The sequence below is a fragment of the Sciurus vulgaris genome (assembly GCF_902686455.1).
Source record: "Sciurus vulgaris genome assembly, chromosome: 10".
NCBI classification, from domain to species: Eukaryota; Metazoa; Chordata; class Mammalia; order Rodentia; family Sciuridae; genus Sciurus; species Sciurus vulgaris.
The window spans coordinates 76,912,320-76,928,948 of NC_136470.1; the positions used below are offsets into that span (position 1 = coordinate 76,912,320).

General features: G+C 37.2%; 1 protein-coding gene and 1 pseudogene across 3 annotated transcripts in view; one reads left to right on the forward strand and one right to left on the reverse strand.

The window, feature by feature from the left end:
• Positions 1–16,629, reverse strand: part of LOC306671068 (biogenesis of lysosome-related organelles complex 1 subunit 6-like) — a 343,174-nt pseudogene that overhangs the window by 11,185 nt on the left and 315,360 nt on the right. The window lies entirely within an intron of this gene.
• Positions 52–16,629, forward strand: part of PIGX (phosphatidylinositol glycan anchor biosynthesis class X) — a 32,556-nt gene continuing 15,978 nt past the window's right edge. The window contains exons 1-5 of one of the 2 annotated variants that reach the window (XM_079156271.1): positions 52–365; positions 593–754; positions 4,922–4,985; positions 11,799–11,940; positions 14,378–14,431. In XM_079156271.1, coding sequence (XP_079012397.1) covers positions 694–754; positions 4,922–4,985; positions 11,799–11,940; positions 14,378–14,431 — 321 coding nt within the window. In that variant the 5' untranslated portion in view covers positions 52–365; positions 593–693. The remainder of the gene's footprint in view (positions 366–592; positions 755–4,921; positions 4,986–11,798; positions 11,941–14,377; positions 14,432–16,629) is intronic. The other variant, XM_079156272.1, reaches the window with a different exon arrangement.

Genomic DNA, 16,629 nt, shown 5'->3' on the forward strand with positions numbered 1-16,629 from the left:
CACAGGAGGCGGGGCGGCCCCAGAGCGCATTTTGGATCCCGCCCCGCAGCTTCAGCCTCCGCGGGAGCTTTGTAGTGCCGCGGCTGTGGAGAACCCGGCGCCCGCAAGGCCGCGGCCTTGCCGCACCTAGCCCTCGGTCCTGGTCACTCAAGCCGGTGACTGCGCACTTCGGAGCGGCAGGAAGCGTGTGTAGGCTCCTTTTTGCGTCTGCATCTGGTCCCCGCGCGCTCCTCTCGGGCATCCGCCCGCCGGCGTCCTGGCTGCCCGGGCCGTGGCTGTCCGGGTCGTGGCCTGGCTGCTCCTCGGGGCGGCTGGGCTCACCCAAACGCTCGCCACCAACTCCACCGACGCCCCCTTCGGTGCTGGTAAAGGGGACGGGGCTGCGGGAGAGAGGTGGGGCTTGGCGGCAGTGGGGTGGAAGCGCCAGAGTCCGGGGTCCTCTCCGCGCCGCGGTTTGCGAAGGTGCCTCAGGTACTCGGCGCTGCACTCTAGAATGGTAGGGCGAGCTGGAGGAGGTTAAAACAAAGGCCGCGTGTCTTTCTCCTCCCCTCTTCCCTTCTCGTGCTCATTGCTGTTCGGCCAGTCCTGGGAGTTTGGAGAGTCGGGCTTCGTCGTTTGGAAGTGGGACTGGATCGCTGTTTTAAAATATCATAAAAGAAGTACAGCTGTGAAGCGTCTTGGGATGTTTATGGCATGCATTGCATGACGCTTCCGACCACCAACGGGCTAGAAAAACCTCCGCGCCCTGTGAGGTGTGAGAATCCCAAAAGAGCATATAAAGAGACTTGGGTTGCGCGCAGGGGGAGGCAGCCAGTTTTGTTTTACAAACTTCTTTGGTGATTGACTGGATCGGGCTAGGTTTTCTTTATGACTTGGGGCTGGACATAGGAGTCGATGTATATCTTTGGACTCGAGTCCGTGAGCCTGAATGCTGTGTCAAGTGCTGTGGATCCAGCCCTAAGCTATTCACGGAGCTTGCAGGATAGTGAGGGAGAGACACTTGCAAGAGAAATTACAATATAGTGACCACGTTTGGTTGGGGAGGGAAAGTCAACACAAACCGGGTGAGTTTCCCCGTCTATAAAATAATGGTGTTAGACTATTCATTCTGTCCATCAGTCCAGTTTCTGCTTTTGAGTGTTTACAGAATTAGACTTCCAAATATTTTTTAAAGGAATTATCAGACCAAAAAGAATTTTTAAGCAACTGGACTTGACATCTGTAAAGATTTCTCTCTTTTTTTTTTTTTTTTTTTTGATGCAAACCGCAAGAGGCTTTTATTCCAGCGTGCTGGGACCCAACTTGTGACTCAAGCATTAGTCGAGGAGTCGAGTCCCTAGCAGAAAATCTTACAAGTTTATAAAGGCAGAAACCACACATCGGGAGGGGTCGCACATGAAAGGGAAAAAAGGGGGAAAAAAAAAAGGAAAAAAAGGGGAACAAAGCCGCTGGGAAATTCCAAAGGGGGTCTGAGTTGGCTGATAACATACAACATGTTTCACAATGTTTTACAACAGGGCATAGAAAATGGTCAATAGTTTCTGGTAATCTTACTGTCTGAGCACTATCTGGCTATCTGGCTCAATTTACTCTTTTACTCTCTGTTTGGGGCTGTTTCCTGGAACAGCTTTAAGGGCTTTGTTCCCATTACTGGGAGGGAGACCTTAGGGAGTTGAGATAAAACAGCTTAAAAAAAATGTCCATTCTTTCATTTCCCCATTTTCTTTTTGGAAAGTTCTAATCATGGAACTTCTGTCTCTATATACTCTTCTCCAAAGCTATTTCCTTGGCAGAGGGACTGGTATTATTGCCTGAGCATTAGTACCTGTACAGCACTTACTCTTTCCCTGATGAAGGTGACTAGGCGATTTAGGATGCAGGGCCCAAAAGGGAGGAGAAAAAGCAGTATAACAAGGGGACCCATCAGGGTGGACATGAGGGTTGGGACTACTTATCGGCGGGAGGTGCATCAACAGGAGCAGGAACACGGTAGATGCGGAGCTTGAGGGGGTTGTCCAATTTTTCCACTTTCCACGTTGGGTCTGGTGGTGGTGCAGGCTTGACATGCAAAGTGTGAATCCAGGCGGCGATGCCATCGTCTTTTACTGCAGTTGGAGTAGTGAGCAGCACTCAGTAAAGTCCACTTCCCAGTAACTCCCAGGACGGTCTCCTCGGAGCCATTTGCCGTGAAGTAGCTTGCTGGGCTGGGCATTTACCATCTGGCAAGACTTGCATTCTTTTACAGTTGTATCTGCAAACTCCCCGAGCTTCATGATGTAATACGGTGAAGACTGGACAAGAGTTTTTAAATGTTTTGGGCCTAGATGAGTTAACTTGTGAAGGTGTCTGAGAAATATCAAGATTTCTCTTATAATTAAAAAGGGGTCACTTTACAGAGACTGTTTAGGCCACCTCAACCAAATAATATTTAAGAGGAAAAAAAATCTTGAAAGTGAATTTAGATGCAGCATCCTCATTTTGAAAATATAATTTTTGACCTTAAATATTATAAATAACTAGTATTTACTTGGCTGTTTGTAAATTAGCTTTCTACTGCCACATAATGAATGGTTTACTACTTTCTAGGGTATAGTAGAATTTAAGCCTATTCATTAGACCAGAAACCTTGCACCTACTAGAAGAAAATGTAGGCTCAACTCTCCATCAAGTTGGCTTAGGAACTGAATTCCTCAATGAGACTCCTTTACAAGTAAAATCAAGACTCAATAAATGGGGGCTGGGGATATAGCTCAGTTGGTAGAGTGCTTGTCTTGAATGCACAAGGCCCTGGGTTCAATCCCCAGCACAAAAAAAAAAAAAAAAAAAAAAAAGAATAAATGGGATGATATCAAACTAAAAAGCTTATTCAAGCAAAGGAAAAAATGTGGAGAGAGAGCCTACAGAATTGGAGAAATCTTTGCCACCTGCACTTCAGAGCATTAATTTCGATATATAAAAACCTCCGAAAACTTACCACCAAAAAAACCAACCCAATCAATAAGTGTTCAAAAGGAACTGAACAGGCACGTCACAGAAGAAATACAATGGGCCAACAAATATATGAAAAATGTTCAACATCTGTAGCAATTAGAGAAATGCAAAATAAAATTGTACAGATTTCATCTCATTCCAGTCAGAATGGCAATAATCAAGAATATAAGTAACAATAAACACTGGCTAAGATGTGGGGAAAAGGTACACTCATACATTGCTGGTGGGATTGCAGGTTGGTTCAACCACTCAGGAAATCAGTATGGAGATTCCTCAGAAAACTTGGAATGGAACCACCTTTTGCTCCCATTATCCCACTCCTTGGCATATATCCAAAGGACTTAAAATCAGCATACCATAGTGATGAGGCCACATCAATGTTTATAGCAACTCAATTCACAATAGCTAAGCTATGGAATCAAATCAGCCTAGGTACCCTTCAACAGATAAATGAATAAAGAAACTGTGGTATATATACACAAGATTCAGCCTTAAAGAAGAATGAAATTATGGCATCCTCTGGTAAATGGGTGGAACTGGAGATTATCATGCTAAGTGAAAAAAGCCAATTCCATATAAACCAAAGGCTGAATGTTCTCTCTCGTTATGCAGATACTAACACAATGCGGGGGTGGGGGGGGTTGGAGGTTTATTGGATTAGACTCCCCAAAGTCCACCCAGGAGCAAGGTGGAGGGGCTCAGGGAGATGAGCATACAGAGTAGATTTGTGTTTCACCTGGGGCTCCTGTGCTTGGGGAATAATTGCATTTGAGGAAGCTTGTGCTTCCTTCCAGGAGGAGGTGTTTCTTCCTTCCTCAAGGTTGCCTGCTGCAAAGACAAAGGGAATTGAAGGGAAGGGAGTGGGGAATGGGAATAGGAAAGAAAATGAATCAGACATAACTTTCCTGTGTTCATATATGAATACATCACCAGTGTAATTCCACATCATGTACAACCACAAGAATGGGAAGTTATACTCCATGTATGTAATATGTCAAAATAAGACCCTTATGGTCATGTATATCTAAAAGGAATAATAAATAATAAAAAATAAGCCTATTATCCTGAGAGATACATGTTATCTGTTTATTTGGGGAAATATATGCTTCTCCAAATTAAATAAGATTTTTTTAAGTGGTCAAGAGAGTGAAAATGTCAGGCTTTCTTTAAAAGTTCGGCAAGCTGAGTGTGGCAGCGCACGCCTATAATCTCAGTAGCCCTGTAATCCCAGATTTCCTGACTCTTCAGTCATCCTGTTTTTTTTTTTTTTTTTTTTTTTTTTTTTGGTGTCCTGGGATCACCTAATTAAAGTATTTTTTGGGGTGAGCTGGCTATTGAACCCAGGGCCTCATGCATGCTAGACAAACTCTCTACCACTGAGGTATACCCCCATCCCTCAAGTACTGTTAATAACACACACTTACATAGAGCACATATTGTGTGGTAGGCTCTGTTCTAAATGTTTCTACATATCCTAAATTCTTATGCTAACCATGGAGAGAGAAACTACCTTGCCCAGACACATTGCTATTAAGTGATACACTGGAATTTGAAATCAATCTAACTCCATAATCAATATCTTTGTTTTGGTACGGAGGACTGAACCCAGAGGCATTTTACCACTGAGACATTCTCAGCCCTCTATTTTTTATTTTGAGACAGGGTGTCAAATAAAGGTTGCTGAGGCTTGCCTTGAACTTGGGATCTTCTACCTAAGCCTCCTGAGTGGGATTAAAGGTGTGACTTTATAGTCATTATTCTTAACCACTATGCTATTGTGGAAATAAATTTATAGGCAGCTCAAACTTTAAATTTTTAAAGTTTTTTTTTTGTTTGCTATTTTTCTGGCAAGTAAAACCTGTTGAAACAATTATTTTCTAATTATTCTTTCATTGAGTGCTTATTTTTAAAAAGCTTTTCATTCTTACAGGCATAAGGGCTCCTTGTTCTGAAATTATTTTAAGGCAAGAAGTTTTGAAAGATGGTTTCCACAGGTAAGTTGCCCATCGATTTCTACTTACATTAAAATACTGTCTTGGGGCTGAGGTTGTGGCTCAGTGGTAGCGCTTTTGCCTAGCACGCATGAGGTCCTGGGTTTGATCCTCAGCACCACATAAAAATAAAATAAAGGTATTGTGTCCACCTACAACTAAAAACAAACAAACAAAATATATATATGTACACATACATAAATACTTTTACAATTTAGGTTAAAAAGTTGATAGTTGAAACATAGATAAATGTTTATCAGTGAGAGATTTGTCATATGTGGTTCATCCCTATAAATTTTTTTTTTTTAAAATGTTTTTATTATTTGTTGAAGAACCTTTACTTATTTATTTGTATGCGGTGTTGAGAATTGAACCCATGCCTCACACATGCTAGGCAAGCACTCTACCACTGAGCCACAATCCCAGCCCTAATGGTTTTAATAACAGTGGAGAAAAGAAAAACATTGCTTACCATGTTTATTTAAATTTTTATATAGAGCGATAATAGCTACACATGAAGTACTCTATTAAATCATCACAGTGGCTATGAGACACATTAATTTTTTTTTTTTCCTTTTCAGATATGGAAATTAGGGCTCAGAGAATTTAAATCACTTGGAAGAAGTTATGGTGATAGAGCTCTGACTCAGACTTAATACTATTATTCCACACTTCAAAGCTGTGCTTTTAAATAGTATGATACAACACTCTGAATCACTATTTTTTTTTAAGTTGTTGATGGACTTTTATTTTATTTATATGTTGTGCTGAGGATCAAACACAGTGCCTCACACATGCTAGGCAAGCGCTCTTCCTCCGAGCCACAACCCCAGCCCATTATTTTACTTTTTTAAATATTTTTTTAGTTGTCAGTGGATCTTTTTTATTTTTTATTTATTTATATGTGGTGCTGAGTATCGAACCCAGGGGCTCACACATGCTAGGCAAGTGCTCTACCACAGAGCCTCAACTCCAGCCCCCTGAATCACTATTTTTTATTTACTAGACTTGGTTTTAGATGACTGGGCTGTTTCCAGTTTCCAAACAAAAAAATTGTTTTTAAAAGATGAATGGGACTGGTGATGTAGCTTTAGAGTGCTCTCCTAGCATGTACGAGACCCTGAGTTCAATCCCCAGAACTGGGAAGGAAAAAAAAGATGGATGAATGAAGATGAATGTGTGCCAGTATTGAAGATCTTTCAGAGTGGTAAAGAGCTATGAAACTGTTCCATAAGAAAACTTTCCCAAACTTTACAGCTTGTTGAGGTGATTACTTTGAAATGATTCTCAGATATTCTGTAAATTATGATATATATAATTTTAAAATAATTTCTTTTCATAGTTACCTCACATGAAATGTCTCTTTCCTCTTTCTTCCGAGTTAATGTATCATATGAACAGCTAGGAAAGAATGTAGAAAGAACCTAGGCTACTGTTTACTCCGATTTGGGCTCAAAATGTAGGTACTCATTATCTAGGTGTCCTGAGGCAAGCAAGTTCCTTAAGTCTTTTCTTTGTTAGTAAAACCAGGTAATGTTAGTATTTCCTTTTTGGTGATGTGAGGATTAAATCAGAATATATAGAAATCCCCTTAATATACTCAGACAATGTTAGCTATTATTATAATGAGGTAGGTGATCAAGCTAAGCAAACCAGTTTTAGTCAAAGAGAAGATGTGATGGTAAAGTAGCAAAATTAATTTGGGAGGGTAGATGGTGAGAGGGTACTTCTGAAAGTTTTTAATGGAATTCCAGAGACACATTTTAAGCAATGTCCAGGTAGTTAGGCCAGGTACTTAGCTTCTTTCTTTGCCATAATTGGGATATACAAAACTATTGTTCTGATCTGAATTTCAAGAGGAATGGGAGCTACTAAATTATATAAATTTGAACGTACCATTACATATGATTCTAATAAGGAAGAAAGAAGTACCTGCAGAAGCTGTTGTGATAAGAAATGTAACTTTACAATTATACATACTGAGAATGAAACTGGAACATAAAACCAAGGACATAGAATGACAGCATGCTTAAGAATAGATTCAGAAAGTAGAACTCTGAGTTGTTTGAGATACAAAATGTCAGTAATCCTTTTTTTCAGAAGGCTTTTCAGTTCTTCTTAAAGCAGATATCTTCCTAGGATTAATGAAGAAGGATTAACAAATTATAGAATACTAGAACTCTTTTGCTCCTCTTCTTGGTCACAAAGAATTACTTTTTTTTTTGTTTGTTTGCCGTGCTGGGGATTGAACCCAGGGCCTTGTGCTTGCAAGGCAAGCACTCTACCAACTGAGCTATCTCCCTAGCCCCAAAAATTACTTCTACTCTGGAAAGAGCCAAGCAGATATTAATAGTAGAGAACTAAAGAACAGAATCTATAAGGGAATCAAACAAAAGGGCCTACTACTGTAAAATGAGTTCAGGGTCTCCCTTCACTGATGAACTCTCATTGCAGTAGAACTTGCTTAAAAGATTGCTGAACTAAGCCAGGCATGGTGACACGCCTGTAATCCCAGCAACTCAGGAGGCTGAGGCAAGAAGATGGAGAGTTTAAACGCAGCTTCAGCAAAAAGTGAGACACCAAGTAACTCAGACCCTGTCTCTAAACAAATTACAAAATAGAACTGGGGATGTGGCTCAGTGGTTGAGTGCCCCTGGTTCAATCCCCGGTACCTCTCCCACCCCCGCAAACCCCCCTCCCCCCAAAAAAAAAAAAAAAGATTGCTGAACTAATGTTTGTAACCTTTGGATATTCTGGAAGTTAGAACTATAAAATTGTGAGCTTGGAGTAGATTCTGGGCAAAATTCTAGACCAGATTATTAAAAGGTTGGTTTATGAACACAGAACAGGAAGAGGTGGTTTCTGGAAACTATCATGAATTTATTACAGATATTTCTTTTATAAAGTAAGTAGATGGGTGGATCAGGCAAGTGCTATAGTTGTGGAGTATCGGATTTTCTATAAGATTTTTACATGGTATTTGTGAACAAGATGAAAAAAGGTTGCCTGAAAGATAATACAGATAAATTAACTTCATAAAAATTTAAAAATATGCCAGGTGTGGTGGTGTATGATAATAATCCCAGTGACTCAGGAGGCTGATGCAGATGGATGGCAAGTTTGAGGCCAGCCTTGGCAATTTAGTAAGACCCTGTATTAAAATAAAAAATAAAAAGGGCTGAGGATGTAGCTCAGTCAGTACTTTTTCTGATATGATATAGCCATCCCATATTTATTATTAATATTTGAATGTATTTTTAATTCTTTTAACTTAATCAGTCTTTATGTTCAGTATGATTTTTGTAGATAGCATATAGTCAAATGTTTCTATTTTATGTAGTCTGTGAGTCTCCATATTCTAATTGGAATGATTAGAACATTTACTTTATTATTTTTTATAATTGTTTTTGTGATACTAGGGATTGAACTCAGGTGCTCTGTACCACTGAACTACATCTCCAGATCTTTTTATTTTTAAATTTTGAGACAGGGTCTTGCTAAGTTGTTGAGACCTGCCTGGAGCTTTTGATCTTCCTGCCTTAGCCTCCAAGTTGCTGGGATTATAGGCATGTGCCACTGTGCCTGGTCAGACCATTTCTTTCTTTTTTTTTTTAAATTTGTTTGTGGTACTGGGTACCAGGGTGCTGTAGCCCTGAGCTACATCCACAACCCTTTTTAAAATTTATTTCAATTTATTTTTTATTTTGTTTCCTTTATTTATTTTTATCTTATTTTTTTGTTCCGAGCCAGTCTTACCAAGTTGCCAAGGCTGGCCTCAAACTTGCAGTCCTTCTGTTGCCAAGATTTTGGGTGTGTGCCACAGTGCCTGCCCATACCATTTGCTTTTATGTAGTTTTTTTAACCTTTGTTTTATTTATGTATTTTTATATGGTGATAAGAATCAAACCCAGTGCCTCACATGTGCTAGGAAAGTTCCACCACTGAGTTACAACCCCAACCCAGCTTCTATGTAAATATTGATATAGTTGTTTTAGTTTAAATTTATCCACCTTGCTACTTTTTTATCTTTGTTTTTCTGTTTGTTCTCTAGTTTTTCCTTTCTTGCCTTATTTGGAATAAATTAATTATAAATCATAGACTAGATTATTTTCCTTCTGTATACTTTTGTTGTCAAACATTTTACTTGTATTATAAACCCCTCATTACATTGTATTATTTTTGTTTAATCATATATTTTTATATTATTTTATTTTAATTGTGATAAAATACCCATAACATAAAAAGTTCTCTTAGCTGTTTTTAAGTGTGCACTTCAGTGGCCTTAAGTACATTCATGTTGTGTTACCATCACTGCTGTTCCTCCATATTACTCTTTTCATTTTATAAAACTGAAAATCTATACTCACTAAATAATAATTCTCCTTTTCCTGGCTCCTGGCCCCCATTTTGCTTCCTGTCTTTATGAATTTGGCTTCTCTAGATATCTCATATAAGTGGAATCATAATATTTGTGACTTACTCATTCCCTTAACATAATATCCTTAAAGTTCATTCATGTTTGAGCATATTTCAGAAATTTTCTTTCTTTTTAAAGCTGAATAATATTTCATTGCATGTTGATGGACAATCGAATTGCTTTTCTCTTTTGACTGTTGCAAATAATGCTGCTAGGAGCATATATGTACACATATCTTTCCAAATTCCTACTTGTAATTCTTTTAATTCCCAGAAGTAGATTTTCTGCATCATACGGTAATTGTTTTTTAATTTTTTGAAGAACTGTTACCCTGGTTTCCATGGTGGCTGTATCATTTTACATTTCTACCAACATTACAGACAGGTTCCAATTTATGAATCTTATTTTAAAGCAGTTAAAACATGAGAAAAGGGACTGGGGTTATGGTTCAATGGTAGAGCACTTGCCTGGCATGTGTGAGGTACTGGGTTTGATCCTTAGCATAACTGAACAAACAGACAAACAAACAAATAAAGAAATAAAAGTATTGTGATCTACAACAATAATAAATAAAAGGAGCAAAAAAATGTTTGAAAAAATGAGGTTTCTCTGTGTTGCCTTGACTTACTTCAAATTCCTGGGCTCAGCGATCCTCCTCCTCAGCCTCTGAAGTAGCTAGGACTAGAGGCTTATACCACCAGACCTGGCCCAAAAAAGTCTTTTATATTTACCCACATATTTGCCATTTCTGATGTTCTTCAGTCTTTTTTTGTAGATGTGTTTCCATCTGATTATCATTTTCTTTCTACCTAGAATATCTTTTACTATTTCTTGCAGTGAGAAATTAACTTAGTTGGTGTTTGTCTTAGTTTTTATTTTGCCTTTAGTTTTGAAGGATTTTTTTCTCCAGGATAAACAATTATAGATTGACACCTTCTTCGTTTTATTACTTTAAATATGCCCAGTCTTGTGCAGTTACAACTTACTTATGCCATGTCTTCTGGCTTAGTCTTATTATAGTTACTTTCTACAAAGTGAACTTGTCCTTGATAGCTTTTGACTTTTTTTTTTCTTTTTGACTGGATAATAGTATACTTTGGTGTGGTTTGTTTATGTTGATCCTGCTTGGGGTTTGTTGAACGTCTCAGATTGATGGGCTTATAGGGTTCATGAAGCTTGGAACATTTTCAGCCCTTAATTTTTCTGTCGTATTGGCTCCTCTTTTTCTAGGGCTCCAGTTATACATGTACTAGACCACTTGCTATTGCTTAAAGATCACTGAACCTATTCCTTTTATCCTCTCAGTCTTTTCTCTGTGTTTTAGTTTGAATGGTTTATGCTGCTCTGTTTTTAAGTCATTGATCTTTTATTCTTCAGTTTCTAATTGCTTTTAATCACATCTGGGTAACTTTATTACAGGAGTCTTATTTTTCATCCCTTAAAGTTGCATTCAGTTCTTTTAAAAGATATCTTTTCTTTCCCTCAGAATGTTCATGCTTGTCTTTAAATCACTGAACCTATTGGGTGTATGTATAATTACTGTTTTAATGTCCATTGCTCATTTTGTCACTTTTGTTATTTCTAGATCTGTATCTATGGACTAATATTTTCCTGGTCATATTTCCTTGCTTCATTGCATGTGTTAATAACATTTTATTGGATGCCAAATATCGAAGAATGTTTTGATACAAACATTATTGAGTATGGTTTGTATTCCTTTAGAGACTTTTAAGAGCTTTTCTTCTTTTGGCAGTTGTGTCTTTTTTTAGGGCTTTTCTTCTTTTGGTGGTTGTTATTTATTTATCAGCTTGATACTTTTCTTTATTTGATACTGGGTATTGATCCCAGGGGCACTTTACCATTGAGCTGTATCTTTGTTCCTTCTTGTTTTTTAATTTAATTTAATTTTTCTTGAGACATAGTCAGTAACTTGCCTGAGGCTAGCTTTGAACTTGCAGTTCTCCTGCCACAGCCTCCTGATCAGTTTAATCCTCTCTTAACCTTATTTTATTTTATTTTTTAAAAATATAGTCCTAAAGCTAAAGTGACTTTAAGGCTAATTTATCTGCTAAGCCTTACCCTACTAGGGTTGCTGACCCTACTAGGGTCTGTATTGAATGCTTCAGTTTGTAAGTTTTGGTTGGTTGGAGCTTGAATGTTATTCACTTAGTCCTGTGTGAAATTTTTGAATTTTTCACTTTTCAGTTCCCTGGTCAGTTTATTGCTCAGTTTTGTGGAATTACATCTCACTTATGCTTATCCTAGTATTCAGCAAAAACTTAAGGGATATTTATTTATTTATTTGTTGTATTGGGGGTCACTTTTACTCATGGATATGATATGCTATCTCATTTAACAATCAAATGAAGAAATTTATTTTAAATGCACTTGTTTTTCAGAGACCTTTTAATAAAAGTGAAATTTGGAGAAAGCATTGAGGACTTACAGACCTGCAGACTCTTGGTTAAACACTACATCCCAACAGGACTTTTTGTGGATCCTTATGAATTGGCTTCATTACGAGAGAGAAACATAACAGAGGTACAGACATTAATGAATTTTTAAGGGAATGCTATAATGTGAATTAAGACAAAATAGTACATAAGACAATGCTGTAGTATTTTAAAATTTTTATTGAAGTATATAAAGTGACATCCTCAGAGATGGGAGTGTTCTTCAATAAGTAATACTTGTCAGGACTAAGCCAGCTAAACCGAGCCAGTTAAATGCTTCTCAACAGGATGATTCATACTTTAGTGACTTAAGAAAATTATAATCATGTGTATACACACATGCAAAATATATATGTGCACATAAACATATATAAGTATATATAGAAATATATATATCTCAAAAAGAATGACTAATAAATAGTGCTTCAGCAGCCTGTTTGTTAAATTAGATAGACATGCCCTGATAACTGTGTAATTTGGGTATGAGTAGGGAAAAAACTAATATTTAATGTTTAGTTTTTAATCTGTCTTCCAGATATCTTTGTTTTTGTTTCTAAAGGAAGCAAGGTAAAATTAATCTTCATAACAATCCTGAAGATATTATCTCCATTTTATAATAACTAATTTATACAAGATCATATAGATAAATGGTAGAGCCAAGAAATGAATCCAGGATTGTCTGGTTGCAAAGTTGTTGCTCTTTCCTGACATGAATCTCACATTGTCAAAGGTTTCCCTAGCTTTGATAAGAACAAAAATAATGGGCACTTTTTATACAGATTATTGTCTTCCTGGGAAATCCCAATTTAGTACATCTAGATTGGGTTCAGACATCTTTTTTAACAACCCAGGTGATTCTTATTAAGAAATTTTGGACCAGGCAGTGGCACATGCCTGTAATCCCAACTACTTAGAAGGTTGAGGCAGGAGGAGCCCAAGTTTGAGGCCAACAGGGGCAATTTAGCAAGACTTTGTCTCAAAATGAAAAAACAGGACTGGGGATGTAGCTTAGAGGAGAGTACCCCTGGGTTAAATTCCTTGTACCACCAAAGGGGGAGAAAAGAAATTTTAGGAGACTCTCTTAGTTCATAAGATTATAATTCACATACAATTTTGTTTTTGTGTCAGGGATTGAACCCAGAGGCACTTAACTACTGAACCACATCTGCAGCCCTTTATTATATTTTATTTAGATACAGGGTCTCACTAAGTTGCTAAGTGCCTTTCTAAGTTGCTGAGGTTGTCTTTTTTTTTTTTTTTTTTTTTTTTTTTTTTTTTTTATTGTAAACAAATGGGATACATGTTGTTTCTCTGTTTGTACATGGCGTAAAGGCATACCATTTGTGTAATCATGAGGTTGTCTTTGAATTCTCAATACTTCTCCTGCTTCAGCCTCCCGAGCCACTGGGATTACAGGCATGCACCACTGCACCAGGCTTTACTCACGAATATTTTAAAGGCAAAATAGGTACACTTGTAGTCGTTCATGATGGCAGTTTATTTCTAATTGTGGGTTTAGGCCAATTACTTCACCTTTTTCATTTATTTTAACTTTTTCTAAAAAAGAATTATATTGTTAGGCTTAAAATTCAGGAGATACAGAAGGCTTTGTAATGCTAAGTTTCCAACTCTCTGAACCCTCATTTACCATGTTTCTCCCTGTGTTTTGAGTTTTTTTGTGTGTATGTATGTCAGTTTAGATACTTGTTTGTACATGGGAAAACCTCATTATTTTCTTCACTGAGTTATGAATGTTAAGTGAAGCTTTTGGAACTTAAAATAATAGGTTTCAAATTTAAACATAGTTCTTGGTTTATAATTACATGGATTGGAATCATATTTAAATATACTTAATAAAATCACTTACCATGTTCTAGGAAAATGAAAGAGTTTGGATAGGGTTATCCAAAAGGAAGTCAAGGCACCCACACCTTTGGTTAGGATAAGATTTGGATGTTAACAATTTGTACATTGATTGACAAGTTCTCTTTATCTGATTTTTCTGCTCATCTTTCGTATTCTTAATTATAAGTGTTGTAAGTATATTTACTTTTTTGTTTTGAAAGTTTCTAGAAAAATAGATGCCAAATTTGTGATAGATAATTGGAAATTATTTCTTGATATATCAGATGCCTTTTCTTTTTCCTGGCTGAGTTGAGACTGTGGCCTAGTTCCTTATGCAGAGAAGTTTTGTCATGAAGAGTAGTATTTTATGATGAGTTTAACAGGATAGAAGGGAATTTATATGTTGGGATTAATTGATGCTTATATACCTGAGCTGAGATATTTTTTTTTTTTGGTACTGGGGGTTGAACTCAGGGGTTCTTAACCACTGAGCCACATCCCAGCCCTTTCTGGTATTTTATTTAGAGACACAGTCTCAATAAGTTGCTTAGATCCTTATGAAGTTGCTGAGGCTGACTCTGAACTCACGATCTTTCTACTTCAGCCTCCTGAGCTACTGGGATTACAGGTGTGCACCATTGCACCCAGCTACTCTGAGATTTTAAATTTTCTTCCTGTAGATAAAATGTTTGACTACAGCAAATAGAACCATGGATTCTCAAAGCACATGGGAGGTATGGTAACAAAATGCTTTTTAAGTAGTTCGTGAGCAATTTGAAAATAAATACAAGCCTTAAATAGGTTCACCAAGGATAAGACATTGAATAAACCTCATTTCATTTTTAGGTAGGGTTATTGGACAGTTTGGGGATCCAATCCAAGACCTCACACATGCTAGGCAAGCTCTACCACTAATTTATGCGTCCACTTCCTATAGATATTTTTAAAGTTCTCATATTCTTTAAGAACAGTATAATATTAGATTGAAACATAACAAATTCCTATTTCGTAGATCCATGTGAAAACTGTTTTTGAAACAATATGTTTTACAAAATCAAAATTTGTGGCATTAATACTTATGCTTCCGGACAAGTTGGACAACAAGGAACAGATTTAATCTCCCTCCTGAAACAACCAGAATATGTGAAATATTGAAAAAAGTCATTGACTATCAGGCAGTGATATCTGAGAGAAGAGAAATAATCAAGGTGAGCTCTGTGGTTGTCCTGGCTTACTTCCTTGAGAGAGGTTTCTGGTTGTAGTGCAGGGAGGAGGAACTCAAACAGAGCCTGGTAGACTTCTTTGAGGAGATAAAGTTACGATTCTGGGGAAAGAAAGGTCACTAGAATTCATAAGAGAGTATATTGGAGGAGAGAGAACTGCATACAGGCAGAACTCCAGCGATCCATGCAAGGTTGCACTCAGTTACATAGCTGAGTATTCATTAGTGCATGTATGTGAGGAAACAACCTGATGCCCGGGAAAGAACCATCTGACAAAATTAGATGTAATAGTGCTGGGCTCACACAGGCCAAGAGTATAATGTCTCTCCCCACTGAGAAAAGCCTCATAGTTTATTGGACAATGGATAGAGTAAACAGAACAGCTTTTACTCATTAATGGGGAGCACTTAGCCTTAAACTGAGCATTGCCTCAGTCCTGCATAACAAACAACTCTGTTATGCATCCAAACAGTGTTATCACTGTTTGTGATAACATCTATAAAACACTGGAAGAACAACCTGTGAAATTTGAATTCTGTACCTACTGAAAATGTCTCAAAGTGAAGGGGAAATGAAGACTTTTTCAGACATACAAAACTGAAAGAACTCATCATCAGACATCCACTACAAGAAATGTTAAAGCAAGTCCTTCAGGCAGGAGGAAAATAATACCAACTAAAATCTAGATTTATACCAAGGGAAAGAGAATGCTTAAAAGGGTAAAACTACATGGGTAAAATATATAAGACTTTTTTTCCCTTACCCTTCAACTTTCTGTATGAGATTACTAACAAAAACAACCTTGTAGTGTAGCATTAGTACTATATATAAAAGTAAAATATGTGGCAAATATCACAGAGATTGAGAGGGGAAAATCAGAGGTATAATTTTATAAAGTTGTTAAATGAAACATGAAGTAATTTAATATCATTTGAAGGTAGACTATAATTTGTTAAAGATGTAAATCCTGAAGCAATCACAAAAATAAAGGTCATAGCTAATTTGTAACAAAGCAAATAAAATGGAATTATAAAAAATATTTAGTTAGTTGGACTTGGTGGTGCACACCTATAATCCCAGCAGCTGGGGAGGCTAAGGCAGAGGATCGAGAGTTCAGAGCCAGCCTCAGCAACTTAGTGAGGTCCTAAGCAATTTAGTGAGACCCTGTCTCAAAATAAAATATAAAAAAGTCTAGGGATATGACTCGGTGGTTAAGTACCCCTGGGTTCAATCCCCGGTACCAAAAAAAAAAAAAAAAAATTTTCAGTTAATCCAGTAGAAGGCAGAAAAAGAGCATAAGCGGGAACAAAGAGCATAAGGGGGAACACAGAATATGTTAGAGAGCAATTAACAAGATAATGGATTTAAACTTACCCATATTGATAGCCATATTAAGGTTAAATGTGTAAATATCCCTATTAAAAGATACAGATCTTCAGGTAAGGAAGCAATGCTCAACTGTATATTGCTTATAAGAAATATACTTTAAATTTAAAGACACAAGCTAAAAGTAAAAGAATGGAAAAAAATATGTTCAAAAGAAAGTTGGCAATAGTAAAATTAGGAAATGGATTTTGGAGCAAAGACTATTACCAGAGCTAAAGAAGGTCATTTGATTAAAGGGTTCAATGCATCAGAAAGAAGTTAACAATCCTAAATAAATGTGTTTCAAAATGCATGAAGCAAACTAGGCAAAGTGACACACTCTT